Source organism: Camelus dromedarius, chromosome 13, assembly GCF_036321535.1.
Source record: "Camelus dromedarius isolate mCamDro1 chromosome 13, mCamDro1.pat, whole genome shotgun sequence".
NCBI classification, from domain to species: Eukaryota; Metazoa; Chordata; class Mammalia; order Artiodactyla; family Camelidae; genus Camelus; species Camelus dromedarius.
This window is the reverse complement of record NC_087448.1, coordinates 11016683-11032630: the sequence shown is the minus strand read 5'-3', so window position 1 is coordinate 11032630 and position 15948 is coordinate 11016683. Positions and strand designations below refer to the sequence as shown.

The following is a 15948-nucleotide window of genomic DNA, read 5'->3' as shown; positions in this document are numbered from 1 at the left end:
CTATCTTCATTTTTTGCTATTCCTTATTTTTCTCCCTACTTCTATTTGTGAAAGTGTGAACCTCTCCTTCTTGATGTCCTCAGTCCATAATTACTTTTTATAAGTTTTTCATGACACTCACATTATAAATTATTCATTATTTTGAATAATGCCTTAATTTAAAGTGTACCTTTGCACTCTCTCTACTTTTTCTTCTCTGCATTATTTTTACCTGTATTAACTTTATACCTTTTATAATCTTGCTTTGAGACTTCTGGCTTCTGATTTTTCCCCTAGTAGCTGTCCCCAGAATGGTGTTGTTGTAGGAATTAAAGAATCAAGTGATTCTGGATTCCCCTTATTTCACTCCTGCTTTTTTCTTTTGCTCTTTCGGCTCCCTTCTGCACCATCTAGTCTATTCTTTGGCCACTTCCTTCAAAACATGGCTCCTTATTAATTTCCTCAGACAGTTTTCCTTGACCAAAGCCACTCCAGGTTATTCGGTTTCTCTTGACCTCTAGGAAGTCATCCATTAATGATACATAATATTATCATGTACTTGGGGAAAATGTTTGGTTTTGTAATTTTATTCAGTTATATTTAGTTATATATCTTACAATAGTTTATTATCTATATTTTATTAGACACCCTCGTAATCTCTGATTTTTCCTTCATATTAGCATTAGTTATAGCTGTTACTACATAATGTAAATGTGTAATCAGTTGTTCAATGCCTGTCTCTTCTGTTTATAATGTCTATACCTCCTCCTAGAATGCATGCTTTTTTGGCTAACAGAGCCTAGAATAACACATAATAAGTGCTCAATAAATATAATGTCTGTGAAATACCATTCAGGATATTAGTAGAACAAAAGTACTCATAAATACTTGCTGATTTTTTTAAACACCATTTTGTCTCAAATCCCTATCACTTTCTGGAATTGCTGATATGTATTTGACTGCAAGATGCTGAAAACCTAACAGACTTAAACTGAAAAAACATAAATCAAAGGACACTAGCTGTTTACTTAGCCATAGTCCAAAGGTGGTTATTTCCAGTATTGGTTTGACATTTCAATGTTGTCATCCAGGACCTAGGTTCTTCCCACCCTTTTCCTCATCCATCCAAAGCTTATCTGTTTCCATCTTCAGCCATAAGGTGTCACAGTCCAAAGATGGTGGCCACATTCTCATATCTCAATGTGTAAAGCAGGAAGCAACTGATATCAAAATGAGGATATTAACTCACTCTCGTCAGAATCCCAGAAATCCCCCAGCCCAGCAGCTTTCTATCCATACCAATGGCAAGAACTGAACCATATATCTATATCTGGACTAACTGTGAGCAGAGGGGAAAGCACTACTATCAGTGGTCAATCCTGATTCACCATTGCCCACCCCCATTTTTTTTTTCCCAAAAGTAAAGGGAAACTGCTGGTTATGCAAGCAACACTGCCTCCTCAGCTATGTTCAATGAATTACACTAAAGCTGTTTTCCTTAATGCCTTCAAGCTCTTAAGATTCTTCAGAGTTTTTCTTTTTTTCTCCCTTTATTTTAATCAAGCCTTTTCCTTCAGGAATTTTTTTCTACTTAAATTTGCCTATTGAAACATTTCCTTTCTCAACCAAAAGGTTTCTTTTATTGATTTGTTTATAGACTCACTTTCTGCATTCTAATGCTTTTTCTTTTCAAAAGTGCTGAGACATAGCACGTTTTCAAAAGAGAAACACATTTATTTTGCCCTTCCTTTTCGACTCTTCATATATACTTCTGTTTCTCAACTGCATTAGGAGCCTGGGAGGCCAAGGAAATGACTCCTGCTCTCTCTATAACAGCCAGCAGCATTTCATAGGTGCTAGATGTTCTTGTCCTTCCCTTTATGGTTAATCAGAGACATGTAGGCTTTAATGGGAAGCAATAAGAATCAGGGTCTTGTAGCCAAGAAGCACTGGTCACATTACAAACGCCCTCTACTAACTTGTTTATATTAAATTCCTTGCATACTTGCTTCTTGCTAACATCAGAAAGTCCCAGAACATTGTGTATTTCCCACTTCATCCCACCTTTTCCAACATCTTTCACAGAAGCAAAGAAAGGAGCTGGGTTTCCATGGTAACACAAGTGCGGCATTTGAGGGTATATGGGCATAGGTGAGAGAACTCTCAGATTCAGCAGGGAGAGGAGAAATGAAGTTTTTCTTTCTCTTTTTTTTTCCCCTCCCAGCAGTGCACTTCTGAAGCTAAAGAGGCCCTGAAGTGTCAGTGTACACTGTTAAGTTTTCACTATCACACAGCATTACAGCTCTTGGGGAAAATTCAATTTCATTTTATCTCATTTTTTTTTGTCTTTCCCACAAACAAATGAATAGAGACATGTTTTTATTTCTAAAAATCACTCTCAGAATAGACAGTTCATGCTAGCATAGCAATGAACATTAAACAGGACTAAGGGATCCAGGAGATAGATACCCAATTTCCACCCAGATCTTCCAAATTCTCTACACATCCTGACATCCTTTCTTACAGAAGCTAATTCTTCAACCAGCATTTCACATACAGCCTCAAATCAGTTAAGTACCAAGACAAAACAGGTAAGAAAATATACTCCCACATAACATGTTTCTTTTACCTCTTAGTGATTAAAAACGTATCTTTATAGCAGCATTGAGAATGAAAAATTGAGGCCTGTCATTATGAGAAATACAAATGAGGTACAACTACTTCAAGAGTGGGAATCTCTATTTCTCCTTATCAACACAGTCCGCATTGATGAAAGGTCAGGGAAAATAATCGGGGAAATGTCAAAAAAAAAAAAAAAGCTCCTTTCCTCTCTCTACTAAGCTAAGTGGAATGACTAGGGCACCCATTCACTAATTTTTTGTGGTAACTTTAATCAAATGCACTCCAATCCAGAGCTTCTCAACTTCTGGGGACCTAGGAAGTGAAAACAGTTGCTTAAGGTACATTCCAACACAAATTTCTAAAAAAAAAGAAAGTCACTGGAACTTTATTCCTTGCAAAGTGAATGGCTTTTCAGTTCCCCTGTAAAGCAAGGTACTACACAGGTTGTAATGATCAGCACAAAGAGAAAGTTTGAGGCTTCTTGGCTCTATTTAACCCCCAACAAGACTAGGAACTTATTACCACAATACCCAAGTTGGATCTTAAAAGAACCAGTCTGTTTTTTTCTGTGAAAGAAATCTAGCTGTTACTAAAGTAACCACAAAAAGCATAGGAGTTTTATACAAAATATGAAACTTCTAAAAAGCTATTTGAACACTGTATTCACCTACAACATCCTCTTGAAACATCCCTGCCAAAAAACTCAGATATGAAGCTTCACTTCATACCCATGTGAGTTCTTAATTTTAATTCATTATTTCACATTATTAGTTTAGGATGAGGTATCAGATCCTCTTTGGTTTCAATTCTCTTAAAACTTTCCTCTGAATCTTAGTTCTTTTGCAATCTGCCTTCACTATTGATTCTGGCAGCTCAAATGCAACTCTCATATTTTGATGATATGTAATCAAGAAATAATGGCTGAATTATAGTTTACTACATATTTTGACAGGGCACTTACCCTCAATTATTTTAAGCAAAAACTTGGTGTGCGTTATACTATAGCAAGATAATGCAGATATAAGTTATCCATTTCAAGATTAAAAAGTGATAGGGCTGTAGAACATGGCTAGATCTGAGTACATCTTTATAGTAGTTTGATAATTGACAAAAAAGATGGCAAAAGAACACTTGTTTTTCCGAAGAATTCTGACCAAACTCCTCTCTACATGATGACCTTATAGGCGAGAGGAAGGGTGAAGAGGTATGCTATGTTCAATCATTAGAACTATAGAAATGTATTATTCCCCCCAAATGTGAGATAGTAATAGATGGGTGTAGACTAGCTCGATAAGGACATAGTTTAAGGAAGGTAAATACAATAACCAGTTATTGCAAAATATAATCCAGTAATATTTAGGGACATAACTTCTCCTAAATTTGACATTATGGGTGGGAGAGAGTGTGGCATTAAGATCTAATGCCACAGAGAGAATGGTAAGTTTTAAAACTGAGTTGTTAAAAATGTTTTAGGAGGCACGCATGGAGGACCCATGCAACTGCTGCAGTATGTCTCCTTAACAACCGGAAAATTTCTTGCCCTAAAGACAAGAGCCCCAGTTTTCTCGATTCATCCCACGATTCAGCCCGCATCCCTCAGCACTATTCCCATGCATCATTTAGGCAAAATGCCACGGAGACGACCTTAAAAGAGAAAACCATCACTCTCGCCTGCAACACATCTTTTTTTTTTTTTTTTTTTTTTTTTTTTTTTTGCCAGAATAGGGTGCAGCGACCGGCCCCTCAATTACTGACCCCTCCCACACCCCCACCAGCCCTGCCCCTGTCTCCATACTACCGGCCCCTCGTGTCAAGACAATCGCGAATTCTGGTTGGCTCAGCTCAAGTCTCCGTCATTCGTCAGCTCACCTACGATTGGTTGGCAGAGCGTGCGCAGGCGTAAACGCCCAGCCTGACCCGGCTGTGGGAGATGGGATGGCTGAGTCTGCGACTAGACTTTCTCTCCATTGGCTGATGGATAAGCATCACGTGGTATAGAGCGGCTTTCTATTGGCCGAGAGTGGTACCATGGGGTCCAGAGACGCGGTCTGGTTGGCTGGAATGAGTCCCAGGTTCCTACTAGGTGTCCCAGCTTGCTGTTGCTATGAGGTGTCCTTAGGCCCTGTGGCTGCGACTAGGGGCTCCGCTCTCCCAGTTTTCCAAGCTCCCGCAGCTGGCAGGGCGTGGGAAGAGCGAGACTTCTGTCAGACTCTGAAGAAGGGCGGGGCTGGGGCAAGTGGGCGGGACCCTGGCTACGTCACCAGGCGTAGGCCCGGCTTCCGCGGCCTCTGGCCTTCGCTGTCACCTCTCCCTCAGTGTCGCGACGCTTAAAACAAAGCTTCATTTCGTTGTGTTTATGCTCGGCCGTAAACAAAGCTTCTTCCGGTTGTGTTTGTATACAATAAAACCAAAGCTCTTAGGAATGCTGACAGACCGGTGGTGTCTAGCAAGGCCCTAGTGCCAAGGCCTCCTTTTGGACCTTGCCAGTGTCTTCTTCTCACTCCCCGCCTCAGGCTAAAGTCTGGAGACTTCTCTGGTCCCTCCAACATCTTGAGTCCGCCAAATTCTGATCGTGCCATTCTCAGGTAGACGGCGTTCCCGTTGCAGGCGGAAGAACCGCGCAGGCTCAGTACGCAGTCCCCGGGGTTCGCCCGGGCTCGCGGGGCTGGGTGGCCCAGGTGGTTGTTTATCTAAGCGCGGGCCGAGGCTTCCGCGCGGCGCAGAGCCCCCCCGGGAGCGCGCGCGGCCGGTCGCCTAGGCGACGGGACAGCAGGGGCGGGGCTCCGCCGCCGGGCCCCGCCCCGGGCCGCCGGGCCCCGCCCCCGGCAGCTCTGCGGCTCGGGCTCGGGCGCGCGCTCGGGCGCCGGGGGAAGCGGCGGCGGCGGGCGGGGAGCTGGGCGTGGAGGCGCGAGGGGCGGGGCGGGCGGGCGGCACTGCGGGCCCGCGGTTCGGGCGGCTCCAGCAGCTCCGGCGGCTCCTTGGCTCCCACTCCCTGCTAGTCCTCAGTGCCTGCCGGCGCCCGCGGGGCCGCATTGCTGCCCGGCTCGGCCCATGCCCAGGGCTGCTGCTCCCTCCGCCGGAGCCCGGGGGGCCGTGGCGGCAGTGAGGTGGGGGCGGCCGCGGGAGGCGCCGGAGCCCGCCGCCGGCGCAGGGTCCGGGGGCGCAGCGAGGCGGGCGTAGGTCTATGTCGCGGGCGGCGGCGGCGGCGGCGGCCGCGGAGGGACGATGCGCGAGTACAAAGTGGTGGTGCTGGGCTCGGGCGGGGTCGGCAAATCCGCCCTGACCGTGCAGTTCGTGACCGGCACCTTCATCGAGAAATACGACCCCACCATCGAGGACTTCTACCGCAAGGAGATCGAGGTGGACTCGTCGCCGTCGGTCCTGGAGATCCTGGACACGGCGGGTACCGAGCAGTTCGCGTCCATGCGGGACCTGTACATCAAGAACGGCCAAGGCTTCATCCTCGTCTACAGCCTCGTCAACCAGCAGAGCTTCCAGGACATCAAGCCCATGCGGGACCAGATCATCCGAGTGAAGCGGTGAGAGGGCCGGGGGCGCGGGCAGCGGGCTTCGCGGTGCGGCCGGCGGCCACTGTCCCGGGGCCAGAACTCCCTCCCGCGTGCTCTAGGGTGGCCGTGGGCAGCAGGAGCTGTCTAGGGAGATGGCTTTGGGGTCTTACGCCTTATCACCAATTTTTTGCCGGCATCATGCTCCTCATCGTCTTGAATCTCAAATTTGAGTGCTTTGTTTCACAACTCAAATTTGGCATCCCGTGAACCCACAGCACAGCTCTTTGTCTCTTGGATATTATTAGTAGTGCTTGTGCAGAACCTCAAAGGAAACAAAGTTTAAAACTTGCAGGGGGGAGAGGGGCGGGTAGGTTTCTGCTGGGAAGAGGGCAGCTGTGCAAGTATAGTGGAGTCGTCTTCAGATTGAAGAACAACAGCAAAAATCTACCTTTGTAATGTTTGACAGCAAAAATTGCTCACACATATATGGTAAAAATGTCAGGTCCAAAGGAAAGAGATCTTTCTCATTTCATAGATGATTGAATGGTGCCAAAGTGTTTTACAAAAATGAGCTCTCCAATTAAGATGAAACTTTAAAGACAGATTATAAATTATTTGAAGACACAGCTCAGTGGGATTGAGAGAGTATTAGTATATAGAAGCACAAATATACCATTCACATTAAAGAATACGGCTTAACTTTTTTTTTTTAATTTACCCACCTTATCCCCTCAAAAAAAGAAAAGAAAAAAGGAGGGATAAAAGACATTCCTGGAAATAAAACAAGTTTCTTCAGAGGTGCGACTCAAGTATTAGCTAATTTAAAGTTAATGCAAATGAACTCTTTCCTAATAGGAACTCTTTTTTTCTGAAGTGTACATTTTGAAAATACGGCTGGTAGCTTAAATAGCTTATGATATTTGTCTTCTCTTACGTTGACTGAGTGTATTTTTTCCCTGTAATTTCAAGCATCAGAAGTGTAATATCTCAGTTCAGTTTCAGCGGATTTTTCTAATTACGATTGAATTACACGTTACTGTTTTGTCTGATTATTATTAGTTAATAATTACTAATAATTTTGATTTAGCATAATTTTGTTTTTCTTATCCAGTTCTACGTATAGCCCTAAATTTGTAGACATTTGCTGAAAACTAGTTGTAAGTGTAGTATAGACGTAATCTCATTTTTAGTCAGTTTGAGTCTACTCATTTTGAAAGAGCAAATACCAAGTCATGTGTACTGAGAGGTTGCTCAAAAGTTTGTTACAAGAGGCAGATTTTTAATGCCACATATGAGATCAAAGAGGAGACCCTCTCCCCAAACCCCCCTTTAACTCATTTAATATGCACTTTAACATCTAAACTGAAATTTTGTATGTTACTTATTATGTTGAATTTCAAACTGGAAAAAAGTGAGTATTTTCATGGCCTCTGATGCTGCTCTAAAATCCGTGAATCTGATAGCTTTTTACTTTTTCAGTCTCAATTTTTTTTAAAGTTAATTGCTGTAGTTAGCATAATAACACTTTTGATGTTAAACTTACTAAGTATATGACATTTAAGAGGCTGCATTTTAGTGATCCGAATCTTTAATCCCCCCCCATACTACTTAAAAAAAAAACAACTATAGAACAGGGCAGTCTAATGCATTGTCACGTGACAATTTTAGGCCACATACATACATCAAATTATAAAGTAAATGTCCCAACTGCTCCACCCTTCATATTTAAATACATACAGATAATGCATACATTCATAAGACCACATGCCCAGGCAAACTTCTTGATACAAGTCTAGGGGACAGAATATGGCAAAATGTCATTGGATAGTATAGTTCACATGATTTTGTTGTAGTTTCTTATGCTTGGTAGGGATTACTAAAAGTAAGTTAGTCTAAACTTATTGTACTGGAACAATTTATCTGTTTACACCATGACCCAGTAAGGAAAAAAAAAGCAAAATTCTACTGGCCCAGTTGTCATTTTACTTACTAGTCCCAGTTCCTGGTGTAAAAAGCTGAAAAGATCAGCTGAAATAGAGTTCATAAACTCTTTTCGCTAGAATTCATCCGTTGTGTCCATAAGAACTACTTGGGCCCTTCTGTGTCCAGATATTTTAAACCTCGCCCAGACCGCATCATCTGGCCTCCCAGCCTATAGCATATTATAAACAACTGAACATTGAAAGAAAGGATCTGTGTATATTATATATATTACATTATAGTATATGTTATACTAAAGCAGGTATTCAATATTTTGGTTCTTTAAATTCTCCCAAAGAGAGTAACACATGATACTCAGATACGTGAATTTTCTACTCTTTTTGAGAATCAATTTTTAAATTAATCAGTTGCTATGGGAGGTATTCAGTAGTTGTTCCCTCCCCTCTGCCAGCTAGCTGCTTTACATATTATAGACAACATAGTTTTGGGGATACTTAATATTACCATAATGCAAATGACATAAGTGAAGTGCAGAGAGGTTTGGTATTTTGCCCAAAACTAGTCATTGTTGGAGAGGAGACTTAAACCAGGATCTCCATGAATCCATGTACTCCTCTTTTCTTCCATACCAGGCTGCCTTTGAACTTGGTGTTTACTGGCAAATTCAATAATCCAGCCTTTGGTCTAGGGCAGTGCCAATCAATAGCAATACAGTGTGGGCCACTTGTGTAATTTTTAAGTTTCTGGTAGCCAATTTTTTAAAAATGTAAAGCAAATAATATTAATTTTAATAATACATTTTGTTTAACCTACTGTATCTAAAATCTTGTCACTTCAACATGTAATCAGTCTTCAAAAATTGAGGTATTTTGCTTTCTTTTTCAAACTAAATTTTCAAAATCCGGTGTACAGTTTATACCTGCAGCACATCTCAGTTCAGGCTAGCCGTATTTCAAGCGTTCAGCAGCCGCATGTGACTGCAGACTGCCATATTGGACAGTGCAGGTCTAAGGTGTATATATTTTGGAGAAATGCTTGCTTTTCTAAGCTTCATCTTCCTTCTCTGTGAAATAGAGTATAACATGAGCCTCTTAAAGTCTTTATTAGGATTAAATGAGGTAATATATTTTAAGGTACCCAACACAATACCTTAAACACAAAAATTACTCCAAAATCCCAGCAGTTCTAACTTTGTCACCTTATCTGCTTTAAATTTTATCCTTGATCTAAATATAATTTCAGAGGAAATATGCAGTTACATTTTGAAGTTCATTCCTCAGTGTAGATAAGATAGCACTAGAAAGAGCGATAGTGATTAAAGCAATTCTTGGAAAAATGTTGTTGGTATTCTTTTAAAATATCTTATCTTTTAAGGATGTTATGGGAAAGGATGAGGACGGGAGAATAAACATGTAAGTATAGCTACCAGTGCACAGCCAAATAGTGAAATGGAGCTTTTCTTTGGATTGGTTTTGTATGGAATATTTTGCTTATAAGAAGTGTAAAATAGGCCCATATTCCCTTGTGTGTCTTTAGGTTCATAGACATTCATTTACAGGTTACCGCCCACTGTCTGAAAGTGGAGCATCCCTTTGAAACCTTTCCTAAGCCAAAATGGTATAAAGCGAAGACGCATTTACCTTAGGACACATCTTGCTTATGGAGGTGCAAAAAAAATCTAGGTAAGATGCGCACAGACAAGAGTTCAAAGCCATGGTGGCTTGATGCTGAGATGCTGAATGTGGTTGCTGGGGAAGGAGCTTGGAGGTACCACTCTGGCTGCTTGGGGTGTGTGCTACCTCTCAGCTGCTTTCTCCAAACTGTACGCTATTCTCATTTTTCACCTTTTTTTCCATGAAAGTGGGAATCTTTTTCTGATTTCTTTCGGTTATCGAAAATAGGTACTAATAGGTCTTTTGTAAAAGCAAAGCGGTGTAAAGCAACTTTGGAAAAGCGCCGGATACCTGTACGTACACAGCCGCCTGCCCAAGCCAAGGGGGCTAACTAAAATGGTGGTTTTTTATCAAGTTAGATGCTTTCTTTTTTTTAACTTGGCTTTGGATGAGATCAGACACACAGGGATATAGAAAAGATTTCAATTGAAATAAAAGTCAAGTTGTGTCTAATTTCACAGTTGCTTCTCCCATTCTTCTCAGGGTAGGCTGTGGTCCTGACTTCAGGTATCTTGGAATATGCTATCTGAGAACTCTTGTTCTTAGGGTAAAGCCCTGAAATCTTGAGCCTGCGCTTCCCAGGCCCAGCATGCTTTTACCCCGCTGCCTCTGCAGCTTCACTCTGGCATCCTTCCTCGTCCCTTCCATTCCAGCGCCCAGACCTTCTTTTAGTTCCACGAGAGTGCCTATCTCTTGGCTCTCCTTTTACGAGTAGAAATCACCAATGTTTTGCAGAGTTAATGCCTACTCTCTGGCCCTGCTTAAAAGATTTCCTCCTCAGGGAAGCCTTCCTCATCTTCCCAAACTGACTTGACTCCTAACCCGTCTTCCCACACTGTCCTAACGCCATGCCTCATCCCTTCCTCAGCCACTCGCATTTCAGACATCGGTGGCACCCTGTGCTTCCCTCTTGTAGCTCTCATCACAGTTGAATTATTTGTGTGATAATTTAAGTGCAGTCAGTCTCATCCCATGTAACTAGCACAGCTCCTGGCCCATAGGAAACAAGAAAAATGTGTTGAAAAAAATTAGTGTTTAGAGAGAGAAGTAGTTTAGCATCCTCTGGCCTCAGTTTCCCCAAGCATTAATTGTATAGGTGGAGGAGGTGATTCTTTAAAGCCCATTTTGCAGCTGGAGCAGATGATCTCGCTTCCGCTCTACCATTCTGTGAGAGTACTTCTGTCTACTCGGGGCAACCAGGGAAGAGGTGAAGTTTAATAAGAATTTTAAAGTATCAGGAGCATGGTATCTTCCAGCTGGAGGACATGGCCTGGGAAATGCATAGGGTCTATTTTTTGGCTAAACCAGGAATTCAAATGAGGAGGTAAGGCTGACATCTGTAAAGCTAAATTACTGAACATTAAAGACTTTGGACTTGTTCTTGCAGTCAAGGACCATGATCAGAATTGTTAGAGAAATAGTACCATGGTGGTGATATGATAGACGGCTTGATGGTAATAGACCAGCATCAGGAGGAAGAGTGGTAAAATATTGTCATAATCTTATTTCTATATGAAGTATAAAGATTCTGAATTAGCATGGTGTCTGTACGAACAGAAAGGAAAGAATGGATGCAAATAATGTTATAAAGAATGAATTAATCAAACTTAGTGGGAGAGGGAGAGGGAAAGGTCAAAAGTAACCTTGACGTTTTGAACATGAGCAAATAGGATTAGGGAGGAATAGCTGGGGGAGATTATTTCGGCTTTGGAGATGGTAATCATCCTGATAGATGCACCTAATAAGCAATCAGAATATTGGAATAAAGCCTGAAAGGTGGTTTGTGTATGAATATAAAGACTCAGGATCATCTGTATAATTCAGATTTGGAGAGTAGATGAAATCTGCTGGGTAGGGTATAGAGAGAGAGGAATGAATGGATTTGGCCAGGAATAGAAATTAGAAATGAATAGGCAAGGATAGAACTTGAGAGTTGTAAGATGTGTGGAGGAGACTTCACACATTACAATAAGCTGGAAGGCGTTTTCAGAATGGGAAAAAGAATGGGAAACGGGTGGTTGGTTTGCACTACCCAAAGTGAGTAAGGTACTTTTTTTTTTTTTTTAACTATTATTATTAGCATTTCTGTATCATTTGAGTGTTCCCTTTTCAGTGACCTGGCTGATTGTGTGCACTTTTCCCCCACACTACACGTTGCCACAAAAGCCTACTCTAAGGTAGAGAGGTCGGTTGCCAATTGCTAACCCAGCAGATTGGCGCTGTGGAGCTGAAACCAGGAAATACATCAAATGATGTTTGTCCCAATAGGTGATTTCTAGAATCCGCCACCAATTCCTTCGTCCACAAACACCTCCTTCCCCAGTTTGGTACCTCCAAAAACCAAAACTGTAATTGAAAGCTCCTCCAAGGTACAGAACCTAGTAGCTATGAGTCACTTTTTATAGCCCAGAGTTTTTTCCTGAAAGGGAAACTTGGTTTTGCTGCATTGTAAAGTTAGAACTTTACAATATAGTAGTTTCATCCCATCCCAGGATGAGAATTTTTAAGTTCACTTTGTAGATGGAGTATATGATCTCCCTCCAGCTCTACGTTCCAAGAATACTTCCATTTGGTTAGCGCAGTAAGGGAAAAGGTAGTTTAATATGAACTGTAAGGAATCAGCAGCATGTGAGCGGCAAATCTTACCTAGTTTAGATTGTGTGATAATTGTATCAATAAAATCTGTAGCCAGGGGAATCCCTATCGTGTCTTTAAAAAGGGGGAGGGGCCAAGAATAATTTAAATAACCAGCGAACCATTCCACTGCACCCAGACAAAAGATATCAGCTGTCCCTGAACACTGATAACTCTTCTGACAAATGGAACAAATGGTTGATTTGAAAGGTGATGTGAGTGACCACTGAGTGAGAAATACTCAGGCCCCAGGCAAATGAATGACATTGATGTTCTAACTCTCCTTTAGCAAAAAGTCAGGAAATTAATTAACTAATAGAAAAACGTTAAGGAAGAGGAACTAATAAAACGTCTCTGAATGACACAACCAACAGGAAGAACCAACAAAGTTGGAGTCTTTATTTGTCCAAGTTTTCCAGTTGCAGTACATTTGAGTGGTTTAATTCTGTATGCCATCTTTTTGGAAATTCTGCATAACACATTAAAATGCGTATGTTATACATCTTTCTAAGCAGTGATCTTCACATAAAACTATACACATCATACTTAAGGGATTTTTTTTTTAAGGATAATTTTTACTTTACACAATTTCTTTCTTAGCCATTGTCTTCAGAACCTAAACCCCTGAGGAGGTGTCAGTCGGGGGACAGGAGGAAAGTGTAATTCCCATTCCAGGGTTTGCTCTGCCTCTGTTTTGACTTCTTCCTGTTAACCTGTTTCCCACCATCTGTTCTTACCTACTGTGTTCTCACATACTTGTATTTTTCTGTCCTGTGATATAAAAAGTTGTAAGTACTCTACACTTTGGGGGAAAAATATTTAAGTTATGAATATAAGTAGACTTTAACACAAGATAAAACTGATGGAGACAGAATAGTTACAAAAGTAAAAATGTACAGATGGTATTTCTGTAGGAAATGTATCATGAAACGTTAGTGGTGGGCGGAAACATGCTGGATTTATATTTGCCTACTTATTTGTTACTTTGACAGCTGTGGTTCATTATATTAAAAATTATTCTCAGCTGGACAAGGAAAAATTAAAGTTTCTTAAACACATCTTTATGCTTTACCAGTTCAACCTGAGCCTTTTCAATACCATGATAGCAATAATGTCAATTTGGTGATTTTAGACGTCTGCATTTCAGCAGTGTATATAAGTAAAATATAAATATATTGGTAAAATTTAAGTTATCAAAATATGTAAAAATAGCATAGTTTCTAGTTACTAAGATTTTGACATGATATATACTCAATACTGTTTAAATTATACTTCTAAAAGATTGAAACCTCCTTGAAAGTATTGGACCTCATTCAGCTATTTGACCTTTTATTCTTGTAAGAAAACTCTAAAAGCAAACACCTTTTCCTAAAAAAAATTTTTTTTAATTAAAAGTTGTCTTTGAAAAAAGCCATCTATATTAGCCTGATTTTTAATAAATTTCAGTTTAAATTAAAGATCGCTGCTATGAAATAAGATTTTTTTAAGCCTGTGAGTCAGAATGAGGTTATTGGGTATCTGAATCAAATGTCAGCAGCATATTATATTGAAGGCATTGTTTGGAAAGTCTGGGAATGAAGCAACGTTGGAATTCTTTGGAATTTGACGCATTTCATTACTTAATGTTAGAAATGTACTTATCACACATTGCTAAAAACTCTATCTGAATAAGCTCTTTAAAATAGATTACAGCATATGAATAAAGTACACTTGTAAATTATACGTTCTCTTTGCTCAAAATACTGAAATGTATTCACCGGCAGAATTGGATAGATTGTTGGTTTTATTTTGTTTTTTGTTTTCTTAATGTGCTTAAGATTTGAAAACATACCAAACTGATGTTTTATGGAGAAATACAGTGATTATTTTTGTGGGTTTTTAAAGCTTATTTTTATTGAGGTACAATTGACATATAACATTGTATTAGTTTTAGGGTTCTTTCACTTAGTAAAATTATACAAGACAAACATTGTAAACCTTTACTTAAAACATTTGAGTTATTTCTCATAAAACGTAATGATTTAACACAAGAATATATTACAAAATGATCACCATGTTAAGTTTGGTTAATGTCCGTCACCACAGATAGTTTTTTTGTGTGATGACAGCTTTTGTGATTTATTCTGTTAGCAACTTTCAAATATACAAAACAGTATTAACTCTAGTCACCATGCTGTACATTACATCCACAGGGCTTAAATGTATCATTTATTTTATAACTGGAAGTTTGCACCTTTTGACCACCATCACCCATTTCAACCCCGCCCCCCATCTGTCCTCTTTATCTGTGAGTTCAGTTTCATGCTTTTGTTTTTGTTTTTTTTTAATGATTCCACATATAAGTGAAATTATACAGTATTTGTCTTTTTCTGTTTTATATCACTTAAGCATAGTGCCCTTAAAGTCCATCCATATTGTCTAAAATGGCAAAATTTCCTTCATTTTAATGATTTAGTAATATTCTGTTGTATACATATACCATATTTTCTTTATCAGTTCATCCATCAATGGATACCTAGGTTGTTTCCGTGTCTTAACTTTTGTAAATAATGCTGCAGTGAACTTGAGGATTGCAGACATCGCTTTGAGAGTGTGATTTTGTTTTCTTTGGATAAATACCCAGAAGTGGAATTGCTAGATCAGTTCTCTTTTTAATTTTTTGAAGACTCTCCATACTGTTTTCCACAGTGTCTGCAGCAATTTACATTCCTACCCACAGTGCACAGGAATTTTCTTTTCTCCCCATCCTTGCCAACACTTGTTATTTTTTGTCTTTTTGACAATAGTTATTCTAACAGGTGATAACTCATTGTGATTTTGATATGCATTTCCCTGATAATTAGCAACGTTGAGCACCTTTTCATGTCCTTGTTGGCCATCTATGTGTGTCTTCTTTGGAAAAAGGTCTGTTCAGATCTTCTGCCCATTCTTTAATTGGATTTTTTTCATTTGAGTTATATGAGTCCAAATATTTTCTTCCATTCTGTAGATTGCCTTTTCATCTGGTTGATGGTTTCCTTTGCTATGCAGAAGCTTTTTAGTTTTCATGTAGTCCCACTTGTTTATGTTTGCTTTTGTTGCCTTTGCTTTTTGTGTCAAATCCGTAAAATCATTACTAAGACTGAGGTCAAGAAGCTTACACCCCTGTGTTTTTTCTTCTAGGAGTTTTATGGTTTCAGGTCTTATGTTCAAGTCTTTAAATCCACATTGAGTTGATTTTTGTGTGTGGTGTAAGATAGTGATCCATTTCCATTCTTTTGCATGTGGCTGTCCAGTTTTCCCAGTACCAGTTACTGAAGAGACTATCCTTTCCCCATTTTATATGCTTAGATCCTTTGTTGTAAATTAGTGGACCATGTATTTGTGGGCATATTTCTCTAGTCTGTTCTGTTGATCTGTGTGTCTCTTTTTATGTCAATACCATATTGTTTTGATTGCTATAACTTTGTAATCGTTTGAAATCAGGAATACAATGTCTCCAACTTGGTTCTTCTTTCTCAAGGTTGCTTTAGCTATTTGAGGTCTTTTGTGATTCCATACAAATTTTAGGATTATTTGTTGTTATATTTATGTGAAAAGTGCCATTGGAA

General features: G+C 40.1%; 1 protein-coding gene across 2 annotated transcripts in view; it reads left to right on the top strand.

The window, feature by feature from the left end:
* Positions 1-5547: 5547 nt before the first annotated feature.
* RAP2A (RAP2A, member of RAS oncogene family) overlaps positions 5548-15948 on the top strand; it is a 36863-nt gene continuing 26462 nt past the window's right edge. For both annotated transcript variants that reach the window (XR_010383581.1, XM_010980236.3), the window contains exon 1: positions 5548-6140. Coding sequence is in view for 1 of the 2 variants with exons in the window: in XM_010980236.3 (XP_010978538.3) it covers positions 5827-6140 (314 nt within the window). In the remaining variant the exon portion in view is untranslated. The remainder of the gene's footprint in view (positions 6141-15948) is intronic.